The following is a 26,908-nucleotide window of genomic DNA, read 5'->3' on the forward strand; positions in this document are numbered from 1 at the left end:
GAGGGTATCTTCATAAAAAGTGAAATCTAGTTTTGCAGGCTGATATTATTCTGTATTTTTTTTTACAGAGTTCTGTAACAGTTTTAGGATCTTAACCTAATCTTTGATCGCTTTCTAAAACTTCCATCAAATAGTTTTCACATTAAATTAATAAATATGAACAATACTAGAAGCAAGTAAACATTTCGTTGTTGTTTTTGTTCTTTGATAGATGTTATATCTTCATTCATTGTTATCCATTTTGAGACACTTAAGAGCCGTTGAAAATATTAAAAATAAAATTGTGCTTAAAATAGGATTTACATTTAAAAGTCTGTTAATAATAAAATATTATTATAAACGTACCTGTGACATTATAACAGAAAACACTAGCGGCTATATCAGTGCAATAACCAACTTGACCCCATCCGTTAAAGGAACAATCAGCTAGACTGTCCTCTGTACCTTTACAGTCTACACCTGACATCCATACAGGATCTGTAAGATTGCCATAACGGGTGGGTCGATATATTTGATGACCAGCACTGAAAGATAGATATAGAAATACCAGATTGTTTGGTGCGAATCACTCAACAAGTCTTAAATTACAAAAAACAAGTAATTTTATATTCGTAACTTATTACAAATTTGTTTGTGGTACTTTGTTAACACGTCTGTATATTGTATCGTCCCGCGTAACATAACTTACCAAGCAATGTTCGCTGCTTTTTATATTACAAAAAAAACGGTAACATACAAGAAACTGTAAGCCGTATGTACAAGTATGCATACTACTACACAGAGAAAACCGGCTGAACAATGCGGACATCACAAATAGTGCTGTTGTTGATTAAACATAAGAATACTTAACATTTAGGAAACACAAGTCAGGTGTTTGGAGGAAAACGTTTTGCAGTTGGTATAGCACTCTGACATTAACGTGGAACTTAATATCTCTCTAAGATAAAGCTGTCTAGTGAAAGAAAGGAGCGTCACGAATTTGAAATATTCGATGCTACAATCCGGAAATTGCGACGTAATGAAATTAAAACCTTTTACGATGCATTTACCGTATATGTTACAAAGATGTGATCATGTTTTCTGCGCAAACTTTGCTTGCGAATATTGGGTATGCTGAATATGACTGACATATTCGTATTCATCAAAAAAGCTGAGGGGAACAATTGATATTTTCAAAATGGTAGCAAGTCAAAAACTTATTTCATGGTTTCTGACCTTATTCTGGTAGTTGGAATGAGAGAAAATCTTTCAAGAATAAGGAAGTGGGGAAGAAAACTTCCACAATCGGGGTTTTCAAATTTCTCTATCCTACACCAATTGACAAGAATGTGTCTGATGTTCTTCTTTATTCTGATTGCAATATTTACTGGACGTGTTTCAAACTACAAAGTATGGCTACGGTAGCATGACTGTCAATGTATTACCTGTATCCTAACATCCTGCACGTTACATTAGCGTCCCTGTCGTCCCAGTCGTAGTAGCCACAAACACTTCCCCAATAACCACTGTAGTACACTTCTACACGACCCACATTGGAATCTGGACCTCCACTCAGGCGGATGTCAAAGTCTGTTTCTGTTAGAAATTATATTTACATTGGAGAAGAATGAGATAGCAATTAAGCTAATTTCATCACATCACCGTATATATCTCTATCATTTTCAGCCTGCAAAAAGGTATTTTTTGAGATTAATCCCATGAAAAAAAAACAGTGTTTGTTCCAAATTACAAATGTTGATTAAATAAATAACTTATTTTCATCAGATTAAATTGTACTTTAAATGATACAAAAGAAGGTTAATGCATGAAAAGTGAAATCTGTTTTTGCAGGCTGATATTTTTCTGCAAAAGAAGTTTGACAGAGTTCTGTAACAGTTTTAGGATCTTAACCAATCCTTTGATCGCTTTATAAAACTTCAATCAGATAATTTTCACATTAAATTGATATAACGATACTAGAAGCAAGTACACATTTCGTTGTTGTTTTTTGTATTTTGATAGATGTTATATCTTCATTCATTGTTATCCATTTTGAGAAATTTAAGAGCCGTTGAAAATATTGAAAAATCATCCGTGCTTAAAATAGGATTTACATTTAAAAGTCTGTTATTAATATAAACGTACCAGTCACATTATAACAGAAAACACTAGCGGCGAAATTACTCCAATAACCAACTTGACCCCATCCGTTAAAGGAACAATCAGCTAGACTGTCCTCCGTACCGCTACATTGTACACCAGACATCCATACAGGATCTGTAAGTTTACCATAACGGGTGGTGCGATATATTTGATGACCAGCACTGAAAGATAAATATAGAAATACCAGATTGTTTGGTTTGAATCACTTGACAAGTCTTAAATATTATTAAATCGCCAATAGATAATGTCAAGCTGCAGTAACCGATACCTGTTTATAACACAAATAATATCAATATTACACCTTTTAAATGATATAGCATTTACTAGTAACGATCAACTTTTCTTAGAAACTATTATGATGGAAATTAGGGGTAAAACAATTTCATATTCAAGCCACATTAAAAAAGGGAGAGAGAAAACTTTAATCAATGAAATTAGGAATTTAGAAAAAAACAGGACCTAACAACACATTTTTAAATGAGTAAGATGATAAAAGAAATAAGAAAGCAAAAAATTACAGGAAATGTGATACGTTCAAGGCCAAAATTGATAGAGGACGGGGAGAAACCAACCAAATACTTTTGTAATTTAGAATCTCGCAACTCTACTAGTAAAATTATTCCAAATATAACCAAAGATAATGGAACAATAATATCTGACCAAACTGAAATTTTAAAAGAAACTGAAAATTACTACAGAACCTTATACAAAGAACGCGATTCACTTAAAAATGTTAATCTTGAATTACTTCTAGAATCATACACTGTACCCAAACTATCTGCCTATGAATCATTAAATATAGAAGGTCCACTTACTATAAATGAATTAACAAACACACTTTTAAAAATGAAAAACAACAAAAGCCCTGGTTCCGATGGTTTTACAGTTGAATTTTTAAAAATATTTTAGAAACATGTAGGACCATTTATTTTAAGATCATTAAATTACAATTATAGTATATCCGAATTTTCAGTAACACAAAAACAGGGAATTACAACTTGCATTCAAAAAAGGTAATAAACCTCGTAATAAATTAAATAATTGGAGACCTATAACACTTCTAAATAATATCTATAAATTAGCATCTGGTGCAATAGCTGAGAGATTCAAAAATGTTATAAGTAAATTAATCAGTAATACCCGAACTGGCTTTATTTCTGGTAGATATATAGGAGAAAACACACGCTTGATTTATGATGTTATGCAGTATACAGAAGAGAATAATATACCTGGACTATTACTTTTAATTGATTCTGAAAAAGCGTTCGACTCTGTGTCATGGAATTTTATCAGTAGAACATTGAAGTATTTTAATTTTGTCCCGAACATTATCAAATGGATAAAACTTTTTCAGAATAATACACACTCAGCAGTAAATATAGGGGGGAATCTATTAATTTTTTTCAATAAAGTACGGGGCTGTCGTCATACTAGAGGGTTCAAAAAACTCTTTAGATGAAACATTAAAAGCTCTTAACTTCTTTGCTAGTATTTCTGAACTAAAAATGAACTTCTCCAAGACCCAGGTAGTATGGATTGGCAGCAAAAAATACAGTGAAAACACTTTTACTAAAAATTTCGACTTAAAGTACACGATTCACACTATTAGGCATAGAATACGATGTAGACCTACACAGAATTATCAAACTGAATTTTGACAAAAAGCTTGCAAAACTGAAGTCTTTAATTTCTGTCTGGAACAAAAGAATACTTACACCAATAGGTAAAATAGGTTTTATTAAAACTCTCCTAATATCTCAGTTGAATCATTTGTTTATATCGCTTCCCAATCCTGAAAACTTATACATTAAACAACTTAACAAAACATTGTACCATTTTCTATGGAATGGTAAACCAGATCAGGTAAAAAGGGATATAATAATAAAATAAACTATGAAGAAGGGGGGCTGAAAATGATACATCTAAAATCTTTTATAACTGCTCTTAAAGCAACTTGGATCAGAAGGATATATAGTAAACTAGGAAATTGGGGTATTGTTGTGGACTCGTTATTTGATAAACAGAAATTAGCAAATATTGGAATTGAGAAATTGAAAGAAATATCAAAAAATTGTAAAAATGCATTTTGGAAAGATGTTTTGGATGCCTGGTATAAAACTATCAATGCAAGCAAAACAGACAAAACAAATATTAGTATAAATCCAATATCGAAAAGTTATCTTCAATAATACATGGTACACAAAAGGGTTACATTTTATCCATAACATTATTAAAAAAGATAGATCTTTATACAGCTTAGAAGAATTTTGTGAAAAATTTAACATTCGTGCTAACTTTTTAAGTTATCAGAGTCTGAAAAATGTTAAAGGTCAGTACATAATGAAGAACCGCCAAGCTTTCGATTCAGAAAATAATATTATGTTACTAAGTATACCTATAAATCTCAAGTTAATCCTAAGATGTAAAAAAGAAGCTCGTGAAATATATACCATATTAATCAAAAATGAAGTTAAACCCACTGCCCAAAATAAATGGAATCAAAATTTCAATACTGATGAAAAACATGGAAAAATATATACAAATATCCTTTCAATACCTGTACCAGTTCCAAACTACAATAGTTACAATTCAGAATAAATCATAGAATCCTAACAACAACCTTTTTTTTTAAATTTTAAATTGGTAAATTAGATAATTATATGTGCACCTTTTGTAAAACTCATCCAGAAACAATAATACATATATTATGGGATTGTGAAAAGGTATCTAACTTGATAGATGTTTGGCAAGCAAATTAATAAATATACAAAGTTCAACTTGGATAAATTGATATTACATACGGTAAAACAATACATATAAACATCAAAATGCCTTGAAATAGAACTCAATCTGAATGGTCTAAAAAATCATATCAAATCAATTCGAATTAAAAGCTCACAAAATTCAAATATCTAAAAGTAACATTAAAAATAAATTTCAGATTAACACCCAAATACTTCACTGGTTACAAATTTAAACATTAAAAGAAATTAATTTAACATCTTTCTGACCTAGGTTTCCCTTGTCCTTGTTTTGTCCAGCATGTCTTGTCCTTTGTCTTTTGTGTGCATTTGATTTTTGTCTGTATACCTAATGTCACGAATACCATTTATTTAATAATAATTTATGTGAGTGTTTAACTGTAAGTGTATGTGAGTCTGTGTGCGAATTATTTTTTGTCTCTGTATATAGGTACATGCTTGACAAGTATATATTCATAGTGAATTAAAAAGAAATTATGAACAACAACTCTTAAGAAGTTTTAACAGCTTACCAATCATGTACCATATATGTTGTATCATGTCATGCAAAAAAAAAAAAAAGTCTTAAATTACAAAACACAAGTAATTTTATATTCGTTACGTAAAAAAAAAATGTTTGTGGTAATGTGTTTACACGTCTGTATATTGTATCGTCCCCCGTAACATAACTCACCAAGCAATGTTGGCTGCTTTTTGTATTACAAAAAAAACGTTAACATACAAGAAACTGTAAGCCGTATGTACAAGTATGCATACTCCTACCCAGAGAAAACCGTCCGAACAATCCGGACATCCCAAATAGTGCTGTTGTTGATTTAACATAAGAATACTTAAAATTAAGGAAAGGATTAATAACTTGTTTTTTAGGCATATAACATCAAATAAGCGGATTCATCGAACAACCTGATATTCTGTTACATAAAACCCGATAGCAGAAATTATTACTATTTATCTCGAGCCGTGAATCACATGACAGTTGGTAGATTTATGTGTTATTTCTCCATGAATGTTGAATAAAATCATTAGGAAATTTGAAACAATACATTTGAATGTTAAGTAATAAGATGTAACCTACAATTCAACAGAAAGCTATTTTCAAGATATGATATCTCTTATCACAAGCCAGGTATTTGGAAGAAAACTTTTCCAGTTGGAATAGCACTTTGACATTAACGTAGAACTTAATTTTTCTCATGTCCGTGTGTGTAAGATAAAGATGTCCAGGTTAGTAAAGGGGCGTAAGAAATTTCTATCTTACACTCCATTTCACGTGATGTGACATCAAAGTGACTCAACAGTGTCTTGACGTCCGGAATTTGTAAAATTCCGATGCCACAATCTGGAAATGGCGACGTGATGAAATTACAACCTTTTACGATATAGTTGTATTGATGTGCAACAAAAAGTAATGTATATCATCTGTTTGAATATTCTTAATTTTTATAATAAAAGCGTAGCTCTAGAAGGCGCCCGAGCAAAGCTCTTTAATGGTAACACATGCGTGCGTACACAGAGTTGCTTCCCCTTACTACACATTGCCTTTTTTTTCGTCCGGCAGTAGACGTCCAGTGGAGAAACCGTAAGTGTATCTTTGAAGCAAAGACAATTGTGTTTCAACCCATGCATAAATGTCTTCATATAGTGAAAAAAAATCCTCATGTTTTATTACTTGTTTACTCAGATTAAAACTGATATATATTTTGAGTGCAAACGAATCTATCGCATTAATTATGATACAAGCAGGAATGAAACTTCCTTCAGAGATCATCATACTATGACGTAACAAGCACGTCACACTTCATCGGCCTTCGTCTGTTTTTTCTGGAAGGATGAAATACAACCGGAACATCTTAAAACTGATGTCCGTCGCATTTATCTCTTTGTCTGTGCTTAACACCTTTTTTATTTCAGTTTTTACCAAAAACACGAACAGTGAAAATGCGGATATTTTCTAAAGATTTCAAGTTATCAACCAGGCTCAGTTAATATTTTTACCGGGAGATATCATTACCTGTCATACCTCGTTGACAGTTAAAAAAATTGAAATGTAATCCGGTGTATCAGGATGGAACACTACATATCGAAGTTACATCAAATACATTTATTTAGACTAATCGTCAAATATGTAATATGCACCTTTTCCTATAGCAATTACCAAACAGTTTTTCCCAAGTTTATCTCAGTCATGCTTTTTGTGCCCTGGTTGAAGCACGTAGGGGATTTGATTCTTAATGAGGGAGGAAGCTGGAGTATCCGGAGGAAACCCGCGTGCTCGGACAGGTGACCGGACATGAATCCGCCAATCTTGGTAAAGACGAGCGCACTATCCACTGCGCCACTGGACCAATCACATACGTTACGCACAAGAACAATAATCTACCTTAGCTTTGACTGGAAGGAAATGGCGTCATTGATGCAAAAAATATATTGTGATTTTTTTACCCATTATCAATGATACAACAAATAGCTGGCTTGGCATTCACACGAAAAAATGGCGAGGAAAACTCTAATGAACAATTACTTAACCGGAAAAAAATACTTTTGGGTGGGTAGAAATAAAATCATGATATCGCTTCTAGTTATACGAACTTTCTGTAAATGGAATTGCTACTTTTTACGGTCAAACGTGTAACACACTTACAGCTTCAAATTGTATACATAAAAAGCTAACCAAGCATTGCTGTACATTAAGAATTTATTGAAATATAAATTTGGGCCCGAACAGGTTCGGCCAATGATACCATGGCGAGTTCGGCCCATGTAACACATAACAAGTCGTAATATTGGCGGTAAAATCTGGCGTGACATGTTTTGTGAAGTCATAATTAAGCTGATTTCATTGGAGGCCAAACTTACCAGAATGCCTGTCCGAACTTACCTCATGGCGGGGTTCGTTCCGTCATCCGATGTTCCGACAGGGAAAGTTAAATAACATTCACAAACGGACGTGCTGTCATACTTCACAAAACGGACTTTAATAAAAATGGGCCGAACTTGCCCCGGTCTCCCCAATTGTAAAGTCGGTTTTTATCTCATTAAACTTGAAGATGTGATGTGTGTGATGTTTGCAATATATATACAGTGACGATCGACGCGATCGCACAGTGCAATATCGAACACAACTGTAAGTAGCGTTGTACTGTAGAACATTTATCAGTGCATTTCCCGCCCAACCGAAAATATTTGTACCATTGGCTCTGTTGTATATCATCGTCGACTATGCCGACATCGGTTGTGAAACTTGGTCATTCTTTTGTAAAATGACTTGCATGCTTCATCAGTAACCATCACGATTTTTAAACAAGACGTTCAACTTGTGTGAGGATGACGTAACAGTAACTTTTGAAGGCTACAGTGGAGCAAAAATTTCAAAGATTCGGGGGCTTCGTTTGCCTACACAGAGTATTCAGTGTCCGGACATAGTGATTCTGCAAACTGATCTTTGTTTTAGGAGTAAAACTGTCGATGACATATTTCGAGAGCTAATACAATTAGTGATAGAATTACTATATTATCACAGTGTAAGGTGATAGTGAATCAGTTTCTCCATAGACTCCCCCTCCCAACGCATTCGCTATGCTGTTGATACTGTCTGATACCGCCTGATTCAATGAAAGGGCAGATGAACTCAATCATCGCTTCGACGAGAATCTCCGCAAAGTTGATGGTGCCCATTTTTTCGTCTGTCAGTATTTTGGTCTCCAGAGAGCCAGGCTAGTGTGTTTGATCCGATGGTGTACATTTAGGGGACGAGGACAACAATAAATATTATAACATCAGGGGTGCCCTAGTATCAGCTTTACGACGGATTCTTATCGGAGGGTGTCATAATTATATGAACATATACATGTGTATAAGCAATAACAACAGAATGATAACAATGAATCAATGATGCATATATGCTCAATGCTGTAGCAATGTTTTTGAATCTATACATAGTAAGTGTACATGCACTTTGACCTCACAGTCACCTCCCCATATGAGACTGGTTTTTCTAGCATCATGGTATTTTCACCAAGGGATAATTGTCTACATATTACTGTATTATTGACTCAATTTTATTTATGGTTTGTTGATAGCAAATATCGTACCTTGAATCTACTTGGAGATGGGGGAATATGTTAAGTGCATATTTGAATCGCCCTTGTCAGCTTGCTTAAGGTGATTTTAGCGGATTAGCCATTGCCTTATAAGACTAGCCTGAATACAATTTTAAGCATGCCATACTAGGTGAAGTTGATGATCCACTGTATGTCGGCCAGTTAAGACAATTACGTCCATCCCATGGTACATGTATGTGTAACTTTGTGATTTTGGTCATTTTTAGAGTATCATAATTCAAATATCATTAAAACATTATGTTTGTCCCCTCCCTGGTGGGGTCATGTTTACAAAAGTAATGTAAATTATTAAAGTTTTTGACACTCATTATATTGTTATACGATGAAATACTTTAGGCATGCAATTTTATCGGTTGATCCCTGTCGGTCAATTCATGAATAAATAATTTGGTCAACTTTGCATAATTAATTTTGTCAACTTTGCATAATCCTATATAGTGATGGAATATAAAACATGTCCATCCAGTTATACTTAATTCCCCTGTTAATAGGGGAGATTGTATTAGTATTTTGTAACATTGACATATTCCTATAGTGTCGGATTATAAAAGCATGTCAAGTTACATTTCATTCCCCTTTATGTAGGGAAGATTGTTTAAGTATTTTGTAACATTGACATATTCCTAAAGTGTCGGATTATAAAAGGATGTCAAGTTACATTTTATTCCCCTTGATGTAGGGGAGGATGTTAACGTTTCAGTATTTTGTAAACTTTACATATTCCTATAGTGTCGGAATATAACTTAATGCCTAATTACAAGTTATTCCCCTTTATAAAGGGGAGATTGTTTAAGTATTTTCTAAACTTGAATATTAAACAAAATCAAGTTACAATTTAATTGCCTTCCTCGTAGGGGAGATGTCTGGTAGGCTTACCATATCCCAATTGTAATAGGGTGATAACCATCTTGTTTTATATAATTTGTATGTATACATGTCTATTTGTTTGTGCCCAGATTGTTTAGAGTGTGTAAAAGAGATATGTGTGTGTTATAGGTTACAGGGAGTGATCATTTGATTACTTACCTGTAGTTCTTTTTTTATATATCACCTTACCTGTATAGTTCTATTTTTATATATTACATGACGTACATGTGATAGTTGTGCAGACTTCTATTGGTCAAACTATTATAATACCCTTTGGTCAGTTTGGCGGGAATCTCTTTGTAAGGAGAGTTAGTACTCTACAGCCTGCCAAACTGAACAGACCTATTCTGATCCAGACATTTTATAACAAAGGGACTGAAGGACAGAGAATTTGTAGGTAAGTTATGTTTTAAGTAAAGTATTATTTCAATCTATTGTATCCAGCAAACTTGTATAGTATGGATTGGCTGTAAACTTTATTAGTTTGGCATTTAAATTAAATTATTCTCTATATTCAAAATCTCCATTGTGAGTTGTAACTTTACATTGTGTAAAGTAGTATTTTGTATTTGCTTCAATATAAATATAAATGAGTAATGGTTAAATTATTCTTTTATCTTCTGTATGTTCATATCCAGAGTATTATTAGTAAGAAAGGTTTTTATGCAATTTAGATGGTATCACGTAAACGAAAGGAAGGAACCATGGAGTACTGGTGATATATTATTTTGGGGTTGAAACGGCTCTGTGCCATACAGAAAAAAGACACAAAACCAGTGATTCTATCCAATTGCAAAGCACTGGAAGGTCAATGTTTAAGGTTTCCTAAACCAAAGCTACAGCTTCTATTAAGAAAAATTGACCAATGGACCACTGCTTTTCTTCGTCATTTGGACATTTATGCTGAGCGATTTCCAAAAGAAACTCCTCGGGTAATTAAATATGCTGAAATTATGCGAGACCTGACTGCCAGACATGTAGATGATGCCTGGTTGGTTTATGACCAACAGGTGAGAAAACATATAGAGGTGAACTCGTTTCCTTCGGGGGTATTACATAGTGAGTTCATGACCAATACTCCTTACATTAATTATGGCAATAGACAGCCCTTTCGGAATAGAGGGTGAGAGGCTTCCGAGGGAGATCTCCTGGTGGATTCTCAAAACAAGGTTCCGTTAGGATTCCTCATTGATTCTGCTACCCCTAACACAAATTTGGGAAATGTCCCGCTTACCCTGGAACATGCCCATACAAGCATTTCTGACATCAATGCAGAAAAGCACATTCAGTTCTGCAGTGTAACAGGGGCACATCAGTCATTACCCAAACCTCCACAGCAATACCCGGGCCAAAGAAACAATGAAGTAGTTACACCAGTAAAATGAAAAGTACTGGAACACTTTCTGTCTGGTTATGACACAGCAGTGAGTAACACTCTGAACAGGGGTTTTACGGCCGGTTTTCATATATAATTTGGAGGTCCTCGTAATTTTAGGTTTTGTAGGAATTTAACTTCAGCACATCATATTTGGAGTTCGTTATAAAAAAAGGAGAAAGAAATATGTGTGGTTTGTAAAGAGTCTCGTCGAAACCATTGAAAACCAAGACCTGTTTCAACTTCGGTTAAAACGGAAAGCNCCCCCCCCCCCCCCCCTCCCTCCCTTTTGAGTTAGTTCCCCTAAAAGAACCCGGTGATTCACCACCATTCATACCCTGAAGGGTGATCTATCAATGATGCCACCCCGACCGAATTTTGTTCTGTGTCGTACAGTACAGTCGATGATGCAATCAAAATAATTAAGAAGTTGGGTCAAGGGTGACTGCTAGCAAAGACAGATATAGTTTCTGGTTTTAGGATAATTCCAATTCACCCGGCAGACCATGACCTGTGCGATGTGATGGGGATTCCTATAAACATGAACAGACAGAAGGTACTAACCCAGTTTTATAATTTGTGGGCATGTAACTAGACACCTTAAAGATGGAAGCCCGTTTACCGCTGGACAAAATCAATAAAATACGGAATCCTTAGTATTCACAAAGGCGCCGCCTCATAGACCTTACAAAAGGAACAACTAAACCACATCACCACATTCGTTCAAACAAGCAAGCATGACTGGATTTGCAAGCGTGGGCAACATTCATTGATAGTTTCAATGGGAAATCAATCTTGCTGGATGATATCTGGCAAGACTCCGCAAAGTTGCATCTTTTCACAGATGCATCAGGCTCATTAGGTTTTGGAGCTGTTTTTTGTCAAAGATGGTTTTATGGCAGTTGGGAAGCTTGTGCATGATACAGTGAAATATAACAGTGAAAGAACTCTTTCCCATAGTTGATGCAATGGAGATGTGGGGCAAAGACTATAAAATATGGCTGTAGTAGATAGCATAAATAAAACATCTTCCACGGACTTTCGTGTTATGCAGATAGTCCGCAGGTTGGTATTGGTCTGCTTACAATACCACATTTTGTGTCAAGCCTTACACATCGCAGGAAAACTCAATTTCTTACCTGATTTACTTTCTCGCTAACAGGTAGATCAATTCAGATGTTGGCACCACATATGGACCCATCTCAAACCGGGATTCCCAAGCAACGGCATCTTTGAATGAAACAGCAGTGAAACTTTTGGATGCATTTCCGAAAATGCCCATGTCTCTTACCGGTCATCTAGAAATTCCTACAACAACTTTCATGAACAATTTGTGGGCACGACTTCCACTTTTCCTGCTCCAGTTCCAAAGGTTGTCTATTTCATATCTTGGCTATACCAACATGGGAACACTCGTAACAATATTAACACCTATTTAGCAGGTTTAGCATATACGCATAAAATGCCAGGGTTCGAAGACCAAACCCAATGCTTTTTCATCAAAAAGATCTTAAAGGGAATGCTCAGTTTAGCTGGGGCTCCAGATTTGAGTCTTCCCATTACACCAATCATCTTGAGCAAGTTGGTGGTTGCCTTGCGTCACACCGCCACCAGCGAGTATGATAGGAAACTTCTGCGGGCTATGTTATCTCTCAATTTCTTTGCTTTTCTAAGAGTTGGTGAAATTACTGAGGCAAGTTAAGACTGACACCGACGCATTATACAATTTGATAACGTCACAATGGATACAGCCCACAAAAAGCCCAATAATATGATACTAACTCTTCCCCTTTTCAACCACCATTCTTCACATAGACCTGTTAGTCTCAAGTTAGTATGCCAAGATTGCAAAATAATTTGCCCAGTGGCTTCTCTAAAGTATTTCATGAAAATGAGAGGTGATCATCCTGGTCCGTTGTATACTTTTGGGGGTTCAAAACCTATTACACAATCATTTTATACATCGAAGTTGAAGCAGGTCTTGGTTTTCAATGGTTTTGACGAGACTCATTACAAACCACACATTTTTCGCATTGGGGCAGCGACCACTGCTTTCAATTGTCAGATACCTTAGAGAAATATCCGCTTAATGGGTCGCTGGAAATCAGATGCAATAAAACATTATTTCAAAATGAATGAGCACAGTATGAGACTGTCTGTGGCGGCTCATAGATTGTTGTGCTTGAAACATAGCCTATGTGACAGAACAGAAGGTTGAGGACATGTGTTGTTGTGTATAGTTCTAAGTATGTGAGACTGTCTGAGGCGGCTCAATCAATTTGTATTAGCTTTTTCCAAGGATCCCGAATATTTGAGACTGAAAGTTCATTTAGGTAATTTTTTGTTACTATGGTAGCAGTATACAGTAGAGGGTTGTGGCCATGGGTGATATTTTTGTTTAATGGCTAATCCCTGTATAATTATATGTAAAAAAAATATAAAAATAAAGGTATACTAAAATCGGTATAAGCATGATGAAGTGGGCTATGTGAGCTCCACATTTGTAAAAAAAAACCAGATTTTTTTGGTTCGAGAATAAAATTTTGACCATAATCCGAAAAGGTACCTACACATGAAAAGCTAGCTTTACAGGAGGTAACATTTTGACCACAGCACACGACGCAAAATTGCAAAAATTCAAGTATTACAACTTTACTGAGACCCAGATATTTCTGCAACCAGGTAGGTAATCTTTAATTTCAGACAGAACTTAGATAAAATTACTAGTTGCGAGGGTCAAATGTTGGGTCAGAAATAGCATTTTTTGGCATTTTTTGGTAATTTTTGATGTGATAACCATGATTTTCACACAAGTGACACACATAGAAAAAAGAGATTTATACACTTCTCAGTACTTAATATGTATTGTAAATGATATGCAGACTTCTTAAGGATTGGCCTTCATTTTGACTGCGAATACGGTAGTATGAACGGAGTTGGCAACGAACATATTCTATGGAGCGCGTTAGCGCTCCATAAAGAATATGTTCGTTGCCAACTGCGTTCATACTACCGTATACGCAGTCAAACTGAAGATCAATTCTTATATTTACATATTTTCGTACTATGATGATACACTCAGAATAAAGCTAACTCCAATACATTTGCTTGTATAATGGTACAAAGCCTCCGTAACGTGGGTAAATCCAAACAAATGAACAGCCTACAGCCTGCGAGCAGCGATGGATCTCCAACGTTATCATTATGACATCACAATGTAAATTACGTCATAAATAGGAAACAATTGTCTCCAAGGAATCTCTTTGCGTATACGGTAATGTATACGCAGTCACGGTTTACACAGCTTCAATGGGAGCGAATGTAAATATAAATATATCTACATGTATACATTTGTTGTGTAGGGTAAATCCGCTGTGTTTACATTTCCTCGACATGTGCCTTGTTTATCAGTCGGGCCATTTCTACTGTATTCTGCTACCTATAAATATATTACAGGCCATGACCCAGGGTTTACAAGGCAGCACCATGTCTTGTATCCTTTTTGATGTACTGACTGTTGAATTACGTGTAAAATGTTTTTATTTCATAATTTAGCTGAATTGTAGTTTATATCATGAATTGAAAGTTGCTGCTTATATGTAACTGTTCCTTGTGTGAAGTGCAAGTGACTTGATTGTTCTTGAGATGGTTTCCCCATTGTTGCACAAATAGTTCGCTGGGTTTGGGCACTTGTTCGGATAATATTCATAATTTTCGCTCAAGTTTGTGGTGTTATGATCATCCATTAGCCCAACCTTTTTTGCTGAGTGGAAAATGATCACAATTATTATGTAACTAACATTTCTTTTGCATTACATAAATGCTCATATTCGACAACAAATTAGAATTTTAGTTCTTGTTCTGGTATTTGCAAAAAACATAGCAGAGTTTCCACGTGTCCTACTACAACCTATTTTCCTGACACTCTTAACATGATGACATTATTACCATATACATAACAAAAATGTGATACATTTTTCTGCGCAAACTTTGTTTGCAAATATGGGGTATGATGCTAGATCGTTTTCATCTAAAAAGCTCCAAGAAAAAAAATGATATTTTCAAAATGGTAGCCAGTCAAAACTTATATTCAGGGTGTCGGAGCTTATTCTGGAAGTTGGAGTGAGAATATGCACTCTTTCATGTGAAAGGATGTAGGATAGGAAAATGCCAACCTCGGAATTTTCAAATTTGGCAAAACCATCGGCAAAGCCTCGGGTTTTACCACATTTGAAAACGCCTTTAGCGGAATTTCTCTATCCTATACCCCCGAGCATGAATGTGTCTTATACTCATATTTTTTTCTGATTACAATATATACCGGACGTTTTTCAAACTACAAAGGATGGCAGCAGCGCAGCACCATGACTGTCGGTGTATTACCTGTATCCTAACATCCTGCACGTTACATTAGCGTACCGGTCGTCCCAGTGGTATAGGCCACAAACACTTCCCCAGTAACCACTGTAGTACACTTCTACACGGCCCACGTTGGGTTCTGAACCTCCACTCAGGCGGATCTCAAAGTCAGCTTCTGTTAGAAATTATATTTACATTGAAGAACAATGCGAAAGCAATTTAGCTCATTTCATCACATAACAGTTTATTCGTATCATCTTAATCCTGCAAAAAGGTATTTTGTGAGAATATATTCAATTAAATAAAGCAGTTTTAATGTCAATTTACGGCTGTTCATTAAATAAATGACTTATTTTTATAAGATTAAAGCGTATTTGTATTGTTCTGAAAGAGGGTATACACATAAAAGTGATATCTTTTTTTACAGACTGATTTTTTTCTGCAATAAAAGGTTGACAGAATTCTGTAGCAGTTTTATGATCTAAACCTATCCTTTGATCGCTTTTTAAAACTTCCCTCAAATATCTTTCACATTAAGTGTAATATATCTTAACAATACCAGAAGTAATTATATATTTCGTTGTTGTTTTCGTAGTTTGATAGATTCTATATCTTCAGTCATTAATATCCATTTTGAGAAATTTAAGATCCGTCGAAAATGCTGAAAAATCATCCGTGATTAAAATAGAGTTGGTATTTGAAAGTGTGTGATAATTGTATACGTACCTGTGAGATTATAACAGAAAACATTAGCGGGGTAACTATCACAATAACTATGTAGACCCCATCCGTCAAAGGAGCAATCCGCTAGACTGTCCTCCGTACCGTTACAGTCTACACCTGACATCCATACAGGATATGATATACTGCCATAACGGGTGGTGGGATATATATAATGACCAGCACTGAAAGATAGATATAGAAATACCAGATTGCTAGGGGCGATTCACTTAACAAGTCTTAAATTACAAAAATAGGTAATTTAGTATTCGTAACGTAATACAAATTTGTTTGTCGTACTTTATTAACACGTATGTATATTGTATTGTCCCCCGTAACATAACTCACCAAGCAATGTTCGCTACATTTTTATATAGCAAAAAGAGATTATATACAAGAAACTGTAAGCCGTATGTACAAGTATGCATTCTCCTACCCAGAGAAAACCGGTTAAACAATGCGGACATCACAAATAGTGCGAATGTTCATGAAATATGTGAATACTTAAAATTTAGGGAAAGGATTTGTAACTTGTTTTTTTAGGCATATAACATCAAATAGGCGGATTCATCGAACAACCTGATATTCTGTTACATAAAACCCGATAGCAGAAATTATTACAATTTATTACGAGCCGTGGATTTATGTCATATTTCTCAATGAATGTTGAATAAAATCAGTAGGTAATTTGAAACAATAAAGATATATGTTAAGTAATTAGATGTAACCTACAATTCAACAGAAAGCTATATTCAAGATATGATATCTGTAAACACAAGCCAAAGGTATTTGGAAGAAAACGTTTTGCAGTTGGAATAGCACTTTAACATTAACGTAGAACTTAATTTCTCTCATGTCCGTGTGTGTAAGATAAATATGTCCAGGTTAAGAAAAGGATGTAAGAAATTTCTATCTTACATCCCATTTCACGTGACGTGACGTCAAAGTGACTCAACAATGACGTGACGTCACGAATTTGTAAATCTCTGATGCCACAATCCGGAAATGGCGACGTGATGATACGATATTATTTACCATAAACGTTACAAAAATGTGATTCATTTTCTGTGCAAACTTTGTTTGCAAATATGGGGTATGATGCTAAATCTGACTGACAGAAAAGAAAAGAAAAAAAATGGTAGCCTGTCCTAAATTATTTTCAGGGTTTCTGAGCATATTCTGGAAGTTGGAAAGAAATAATGCACTCTTTCATGTGTAAGGATGTAGGATAGGAAAAGTCCACCCTCGAGATTTTCAAATTTGGCAAAACCATCGGCAAAGTCTCGGGTTTTACCAAATTTGAAAACTCCTCTAGTGGAATTTCCCTATCCTACACCCCCGGGCATGAAAGAGTCTTCTACTCTTCTTTTTTTTCTGATTGCAATATTTACCGGACGTGTTTTAAACTACATGCGATGGCTACGGTAGCGTGACTGTCGGTACATTACCTGTATCCTAACATCCTGCACGTTACATTAGCATCTCTGTCGTCCCAGTCGTAGTAGCAAACACTTCCCCAGTAACCACTGTGGTACACTTCGACACGGCCCACATTGGGATCCGGACCTCCACTCAGGCGGATGTCAAAGTCTGTTTCTGTTAGAAGTTATGCTTACTTTAAACAACAATCACATATCTGTTCTGTGACCAGTCTAGTTCTCCCACCACTATTACTTATATTGAAATGTCTTCAAGACTTATCGTTCCTGCAACTGTTTACATGTAGCTCTTTAAAACGTTAGGTGTATTTCGGAAAAAAACCGCAAAAAAATGATAAACACATGTGTTGTTTAGCTTGCTCGCCAAAGATGTTACACTGGTCGAGCCAAAAAGTATTTTTATATGACAATGTACATGTATAACAAAAATGATTAATTTATAGAAGTTATCATTAATGTCATATGTTGCAAGTTATTTGCATTCAGGTTTTAAATTGTGATGCCTTTTGTAGAAAGCATGTTCTGATATCTCGTCTAATTTCAGATTTGGAGCTTATTACTTGGTCAAATTGTTTACGTTTTGATACAGAGTAAGGCAGTTGGTCATTTTTACATATCTACTGCTATTCATTGTAGCGGTTGACACACTATGCCATCAAGCTATTCTTTCCCATATTTTAGTCACATATTGGTAAAAACGTCGGTAATTTGGCTGGTCTTGTTGTGAGATCATAAATACGTGTTCAGAACACTGTCAAGCCTGTGCTAGTAATCACCATTATTGTGTAACACATATATATTATCGGTTTGTTTATGTGACCCTTTGCTCGTTTCCTCCTGGTGTTGATGCATTTCAGACAAATTTATTTATGGCTTGCATTATAATTGCTACTATTACAATGTAAGAGCTAATTGTTATTGATCTATAATGCCAAGGGAAGTTACTCTTTGTTGACTTGGGTATTTAAGGATGCATGTACTGTTACTACAATAATGGTGTGCAAGATGGGTTTGACTAGTGTTGATATCATCATTTATTAGGTGATTTCAATTATTACCCCGCGGTATGCATAATACAACTTATGTTGAAGAGAATATAAAGTTTTATACATTTGTAGCAATATCATTTCAATATCTGTAATGTCGGTCTTCACTGACGGACTGATTGGCTGCACTGTTTTGAATAAAGTCCTACTGTTAACGAGACATCATGTCTTCTCTCGTCTTGAGATGAAAGTATAATAGCACGTCAGCTCATTGAAAATGTGAATTCATCGCTTAACATTATCTCTATTATTTGCAATGTCAATTTATTACATTTTAATAACAACAGTCCTTTTAAGGATTTATAAAGTTACTACATATATTCATGTACATGATTTCAGATCAAACTTCACTAATGAAATAGTTTTTCAGAAATTCAAAACAATAACGTTTTATAATTTGTTTTCACTCAGATCGAAATTCAAATGACGTACTCATAAATACATTTTATTTGAACAATACTACCAAACAATCATACATTTCTATGTTGATGTTTTGTTGGGGGTTTTGTTTTGGGGGGCGGGGGTAGTTTTAATATTCCTCATATCTTCGTTCAGTATGATCCATTTAAAAAAAAAATGTGAGTTACCTTGAAAATGCTGACAATCAGTGGTGACAAAGGGTAAGCAATACCTTAAGTAACCTACATTTACATTTAACACCATCTGAACTTTTATTATTGATACCTACCTGTGACGTCATAACAGAAAACACAAGCGGGATAGTAACCGCAAGAACCAGCTTGACCCCATCCGTCAAAGGAACAATCAGCTAGACTGTCCTCCGTACCGTTACAGTCTACACCTGACATCCATACAGGATCTGTAAGACGGCCATAACGGGTGGTGCGATATATATGATGACCAGCACTAAAATATAAATATAAAAATATTAGATTATTTGGTGCGAATCACTCAACAAGTCTTAAATTACAAAAAAACAAGTAATTTTATATTCGTAACTTATTACAAATTTGTTTGTGGTACTTTGTTAACACGTCTGTATATTGTATCGTCCCGCGTAACATAACTCACCAAGCAATGTTCGCTGCTTTTTATATTACAAAAAAAACGGTAACATACAAGAAACTGTAAGCCGTATGTACAAGTATGCATACTCCTACACAGAGAAAACCGGCTGAACAATGCGGACATCACAAATAGTGCTGTTGTTGATAAAACATAAGAATAAGAATGTAAGAATATCTGTAAATCATGATTTTTTTTTATGAAAATCATTCAACACGGATACCGAATGACCCCTTCGCCTTTTTTTTTTTTTTTTTTTTTTCAATCGTTTCAGAGAATATTTTGCTAGGACTACATCTTCTTGTGTTTTCCCACGATTTCCCACCCCTGCACGATTACTCGCCGGATGAGAAATCTTGTTAGGAGTATACAAACACTGAATTTTTGTTTTTGGTGATTGAGACTTAGTTAGGCTTATTTATACATTTACAGCATAGTTATTGTGGATAGGCATTAAACCCCGAACTTCCTAACAAATCTACTTCCCACTAAGGTAGGAGAAAACCGACATGCTCTTAGGGATAATGATAACTACAAAATTCCCAATTTCAGACTATCTACTACTAGTTTATCTTTCTTCCCTTCTTCATTAAAAATGTGGAATACTCTAGACTATAATATTAGATCCATGTCTTTCTCATCTTTCAAATCAGCTCTAGTCCCCAACATACCATATACAGTACCCCCTCATTACCTACGTGGCGACAGAAAAATAAACATTCTTCATACCAGATCTAGACTAAGACACGAATGCAGTTTTACAAACAATTATATGCTGACCATTCGGATAATATTGAAGATGTTAATTTAGACAGCCTTTTAGATGGTTTAGAATTTGTAAAGTTAAAAGTTAAAGCATTGAAAAATATGAAAACCTGTAAATCACCCGGTTCTGATGGTTTTACTAGTGATCTTTTTTAATTTTTCTGGAGTAATTTAAAAAAAAATATTATCAGGGCAATGATTTTTGGGTACAATAAGGGGGAGCTATCCATTACACAAAGACAGGGTATTATCACCTGTATTCCCAAAGGAGATAAAGTTAGACATTTTATTAAAAATTGGAGGCCGATTACTTTATTAAATGTTACATATAAACTTGCTTAAGCTTGTATAGCCAACAGACTAAAAACGGTTCTTGGTTTTATTATTTCAGACACACAAACAGGTTTTTTAAGTGGAAGATATATTGGGAAAAACATCAGACTTATTTACGACATTTTGAATTTTACTGAAATAAACAATATACCAGGACTTTGAATATTTATAGATTTCGAAAAAACCTTTGATTCAGTTTCATGGAATTTTTTATACAATGTAGTTGATTTTTTTAATTTTGGTGAAAGCATTAAAAATGTATGAAAACATTATACAAAAATACCTACTCTGCAATAAGCCAAAATGTTATACTATCATTTTTTTATATATACAAAGGGGTTGTCGACAAAGGGATCCTGTCTCCCCATATCTATTTTAACTTGTAGTTGAAATATTGGCTATTCTTATTAAAAACAAAATAAAAATATCAAGGGCATTACAACTCAACAGAAATATCATAAGCTCTCACAGTTTGCAGATGATACCTCAATAATTTTAGATGGATCTAGACACTCATTCAACGAAGCACTGAATGTTTTAGATTGCTTTGGTAAAATATCAGGACTAAAAGTAAATAATGATAAAACTAAGGTGATATGGATTGGCAGCAAGAAATTCAGTGAAGACGTTTTACCATCATAGATGGAAACTGAAATGGGGAGAAACAAAATTTAATATGCTAGTGGTTTATTTTTCAGTTAATCTAGATGAGGTTGTAACTTTGAATTATACCACAGTTCTTAACAAGAGGCCCATGGGCCTTAACGGTCACCTGAGTCCTACAGTATTTATTTTTGTTGTTGAAATATGTACCAATTTAAGTAAAAAATAGTTAAGTATAATGTTAACTTAACTTTGTCAGGACCATGAGCTGATCATTCCTAGACCGATTTTAAATAAGATCGGCCTATTATTAATTGTTTTTAAGTTTAGAATAGGTATTTACAAAATAGCGACTGTGGTGGCCATATTGGATTTCTGATTGACCTGAAAAATAACAACACTTTGTCAGGACCATGAGTCGATCATTCCTACCAACTTTCAGTTCAATCGCCCCAGCAGAACTTGACTTTAAGTTTGAAATAGGTATTTTCAAAATGGCGGCCGTGGCGGCCATATTGGATTTCTGATCGACCCGAAAAATAACAACACTTTGTCAGGACCATGAGTCGATCATTCCTACCAACTTTCAGTTCAATCGGCCCAGCAGAACTTGACTTTAAGTTTGAAATAGGTTTTCAAAATGGCGGCCGTGGCGGCCATATTGGATTTCTGATCGACCCGAAAAATAACAACACTTTGTCAGGACCATGAGGCGATCATTCCTACCAACTTTCAGTTCAATCGGCCCAGCAGAACTTGACTTTAAGTTTGAAATAGGTTTTCAAAATGGCGGCCGTGGCGGCCATATTGGATTTCTGATTGACCCGAAAAATAACAACACTTTGTCAGGACCATGAGGCGATCACTCCTACCAACTTTCAGTTCAATCGGCCCAGCAGAACTTGACTTTAAGTTTGAAATGTAAATTGTTCACGGACGACGGACGACGGACGAAAACGGATAGCAATAGGTCACTTGAGCTAAAGCTCAGGTGACCTAAAAATGTTAATAAAAGTATAAATCAGTGGTCACGCATAATTTTAACACCTCTTGGTCGGATAGTTGTATTAAAATCAATCATTATACCAAAATTTAGTCATCTATTCATATCTGTTCCTCCACCCGACAATCATTTTATTCAACAGTTAAACACTACTTTTTTCAATTTTATTTTGCAATCATCAGTCAACAAAATTAAAAGAGACACTGTAGTCAAAAGCTATGAAAATGGGGATCTGAAAATGATTGATATCAGGAGTTTTACAACAAGCCTTAAGTATGCATGGATAAGAAGATCACTGAAAAATAATGATAAATGTTGGACAAATGTTTTTGAAGCAGAACATTTTCCCACCATCAACATATCAGATTTTGGTACTGACTTCATTAAAAAATTTAAGACCAAAAATACCTTCTGGAAAAATGTTTTTCAGGCATGGGTAGATATTTCAGAAGAAACAAATGCAAATTAAAAATATTGAGCAGTTTCTTACTTTTCCTATATGGTATAACCCAATTTTCTGCATTGATAACAGGTCTTTTCATTAAAAAATGATTTGAGAAGGGTGTTGAAAATGTGTGTGACCTACTGGACCAAGATAATTCTTTACTAACCTTTGCAAACTTTACCCTAAAATTCAATATCGATTCAGAAAACTTCTTAATTTATTAAAGTATATGCCAATCAATTAAGCAAAGATATAGACAATTTAACTTTAATTTAATTGCTGAAAAAAATGTTGAAAGACCATTTATATACTACACCATATCAATGTAATTATGAAAACCAAGAAAGGTTGTTAAGACATGTATGTTACCCTAAATAATAACAAGAGGCCCATGGGCCTTAACGGTCACCTGAGTCTACAGTATTTATTTTTGTTGTTGAAATATGTACCAATTTGAGTAAAAAATAGTATAATGTTAACTTAACTTTGTCAGGACCATGAGCTGATCATTCCTAGACCAATTTTAAGTGAGATCGGCCTATTAGAACTTAGTAGCAAAATAGCGGCCATGGCAGCCAAATTGTATTTCTGATTGACCCGAAAAATAACAACACTTTGTCAGGACCATGAGTCGATCATTCCTACAAAGTTTCAGTTCAATCGGCCAAGTAGATCTTTACTTTAAGTTTGAAATAGTTTACCAAAATGGCAGCTGTGGTGGCCATATTGGATTTCTGATCGACCTGAAAAATAACAACACTTTGTCAGGACCATGAGTCAATCATTCCTACAAAGTTTCAGTTCAATCGGCCTAGCAGAACTTGACTTTAAGTTTGAAATATGTTTTCAAAATGGTGGCCGTGGCGGCCATATTGGATTTATGATTGACCTGAAAAATAACAACACTTTGTCAGGACCATGAGTCGATCATTCCTACAAACTTTAAGTTCAATCGGTCCAGCAGAACTTGACTTTAAGTTTGAAATAGGTTTTCAAAATGGCGGCCGTGGTGGCCATATTGGATTTCTGATCGACCCAAAAAATAACAACACTTTGTCAGGACCATGAGGCGATCATTCCTACCAACTTTCAGTTCAATCGGTCCAGCAGAACTTGACTTTAAGTTTGAAATAGGTTTTCAAAATGGTGGCTGTGGCGGCCATATTGGATTTCTGATCGACCCGAAAAATAACAACACTTTGTCAGGACCATGAGGCGATCATTCCTACCAACTTTCAGTTCAATCGGTCCAGCAGAACTTGACTTTAAGTTTGAAATAGGTTTTCAAAATGGCGGCCGTGGCGGCCATATTGGATTTCTGATCGACCCGAAAAATAACAACACTTTGTCAGGACCATGAGGCGATCATTCCTACCAACTTTCAGTTCAATCGGTCCAGCAGAACTTGACTTTAAGTTTGAAATAGGTTTTCAAAATGGCGGCCGTGGCGGCCATATTGGATTTCTGATCGACCCGAAAAATAACAACACTTTGTCAGGACCATGAGGCGATCATTCCTACCAACTTTCAGTTCAATCGGCCCAGCAGAACTTGACTTTAAGTTTGAAATGTAAAATGTTAACGGACGACGGACGACGGACGACGGACGACGACGGACGAAAACGGATAGCAATAGGTCACTTGAGCTAAAGCTCAGGTGACCTAAAAATAAATGTGCGAACACAGCTGAAATAAAATGGAAATCAAAAGATAGTTTTAGAAACATAGACTGGAAACGATTATATAGCATTCCTTTTAAAAGTACAACGGATTCAACACTACAGTGGTTTCAGTATCGGTTACAATATCGCATTATCCCACTAAATAGGTACTTGAAAACAATTGGTGTTTTGAACAATAACCTTTGTAATATGTGTAACACAGAAATTGAAACTATAGAACATATTTGCTGGGAATGTCCTTATTCTTTCAGACTTTGGCAAGATTTGAAAAACAAAATATACCACAACTTAGATAAATTAATTGATTTTAGATTCGAAACAGTATTATTTGGAGAGACAGAGAATGGTACCAATTACCTTTATTTTCCTTTATGCAAAATATTATATATACACTGTATCAAGAAAAAAACAAAGACTCAGGTTAGATGGTTTCATTGAGTTTCTAGCATTCCGATATAACATTGAAAAAAAAATCAGCCCAAAACATTTACTCAACGAAAAATTTGATCAAATATCTCTGTTTATATATTTGATACTCTTTCTCTTGAAATGAATATTTAAATTCATATTGATTTTGTGGTGAAATACTGTAATCTGATAAAAATAAATTTGCATATATCCGGTATGTTATGGTGTGAGTGGATGTATGTGCTGTGTTTTGTTTAATTTACAATTATCTTTTTAGCGGACATAAAAACCTGTATGAAAACCGGTGTTAAAATGCTATTTGAAAATTGATGTCAGTATATGTCCATATCAATGTGAATGAACACATGCATGTGTCATAGCAATATTCATACACATGTGTGTATATATAAATGTACATCTGACTTGTTTACACAATGTATTTGTTTCTTAACTGCTTGAAATTATGCGTGCATAATGATGCATCTGATGCAATGTATGTAAGTCTGTCTCAATGTATACATGTATGTATTATGTACTGACTGTCTGTCTGCCTGTCTGTCTGCCTGTCGGGGTCGGTATCTGTCTGTGTGTCCCTGTCCGTCTGTCTGTCTGTCTGTCTGTCTGTCTGGCTCATGTATATATGTATGTGTGTATGTATGTGTGTATGAGTATATATGTGGATGCATTTGTATGTGTATTATGTTTTTTTGTGTATACTAGATGTGCTATGTTTATCCTTGTTTGTAATATTATGTTGTATATGGAATTTGTTAGGGTGTGAAAGAAGTATGTTTTGTGTTCTTGTTCTGTACTCTATTTGCAAATATTTTATTATCCCATCGCGCTTCCTATTTATTTATTTTTTGTTTGACTAATGGATGTTGAATGAGAACCCTCCTGCGTGAGGACACCATATTGTTCAGAGGCTGACTCCAGGGCTCCCCAACCCTGGCATCCCCTATCAAAATATTTATATATGTGTATATATATATCTGTTTGGAAGCAGTATATGTATATGCATATTTATGAAAAAAAATCGCTGGGGGGATAAAATATTTGGAAAAACAAAAAAACGAATGCGGTCCTCTCAAACATGATCTTTACCGTGAAAACTTGGTCCAAGAATCCAATTGTATAAATTGTGGCTACCATTGCGTAAATGCCTATCACTTCTTCTTAGAATGTCAACCTTACACAAATGCTCGTACTGTACTTTTTGATCATATAAATCATATAAATGTACATTTAACGTTGAGATTATTACTGTTTGGAAATGAAAATCTGGCTTTGGATACAAATTGTGATGTATTCAAACAAGTGCAAACTTTTATTAGATCCAGTGGAAGATTTTAACATGTTTCGATTATGAACTTGACTTTAAAATATGTTTTTTTTGTATGTGTATGTGTTACTTTAAAAATCGCTTCATACTACTATGTATTGTAATTGACAGTCTATATCATCATCTGTTGTTTTGAATTATTGTTGTAAGGAGATGGCTTCAAAAGTTGTAATAACTTGTGCCAAATCCTATTTTCCAATTATGGTTTATAAAACATGTTTAATGTCAGTATTGTGAACGCAGCAATCTTAGCACGATTTTTCACCTGGTGAGAAAATTATGTCGGGCTAAGGAACCGTAGCCGAACCAACATTCTGTGCATAGCTATAACAAATATACGTACATGTTTCAGCTTATTATTATATTTTCATTAGCAGGCCATAAGTAGCGTGATTGAAGTTATATTAGTCAACTGATAAATAACAAAAAGAGAAAATAAACTGAAGGATAGCCAACATAGGCGTTAATAC

The 26,908-nt window shown here is 34.9% G+C and overlaps 1 protein-coding gene across 1 annotated transcript in view; it reads right to left on the reverse strand.

Moving 5' to 3' along the window:
• The window catches only part of LOC110460406 (deleted in malignant brain tumors 1 protein-like), a 183,979-nt gene that overhangs the window by 148,161 nt on the left and 8,910 nt on the right, over nucleotides 1-26,908 (reverse strand). Inside the window, exons 2-8 of the mRNA XM_021513281.1 lie at nucleotides 19,520-19,698; nucleotides 17,795-17,942; nucleotides 16,353-16,531; nucleotides 15,651-15,801; nucleotides 2,125-2,303; nucleotides 1,425-1,575; nucleotides 346-524 (exon numbers count right to left, since the gene is read on the reverse strand). Coding sequence (XP_021368956.1) covers nucleotides 346-524; nucleotides 1,425-1,575; nucleotides 2,125-2,303; nucleotides 15,651-15,801; nucleotides 16,353-16,531; nucleotides 17,795-17,942; nucleotides 19,520-19,698 — 1,166 coding nt within the window. The remainder of the gene's footprint in view (nucleotides 1-345; nucleotides 525-1,424; nucleotides 1,576-2,124; nucleotides 2,304-15,650; nucleotides 15,802-16,352; nucleotides 16,532-17,794; nucleotides 17,943-19,519; nucleotides 19,699-26,908) is intronic.

This window comes from Mizuhopecten yessoensis, unplaced genomic scaffold, assembly GCF_002113885.1.
Source record: "Mizuhopecten yessoensis strain PY_sf001 unplaced genomic scaffold, ASM211388v2 scaffold10387, whole genome shotgun sequence".
NCBI lineage: Eukaryota > Metazoa > Mollusca > Bivalvia > Pectinida > Pectinidae > Mizuhopecten > Mizuhopecten yessoensis.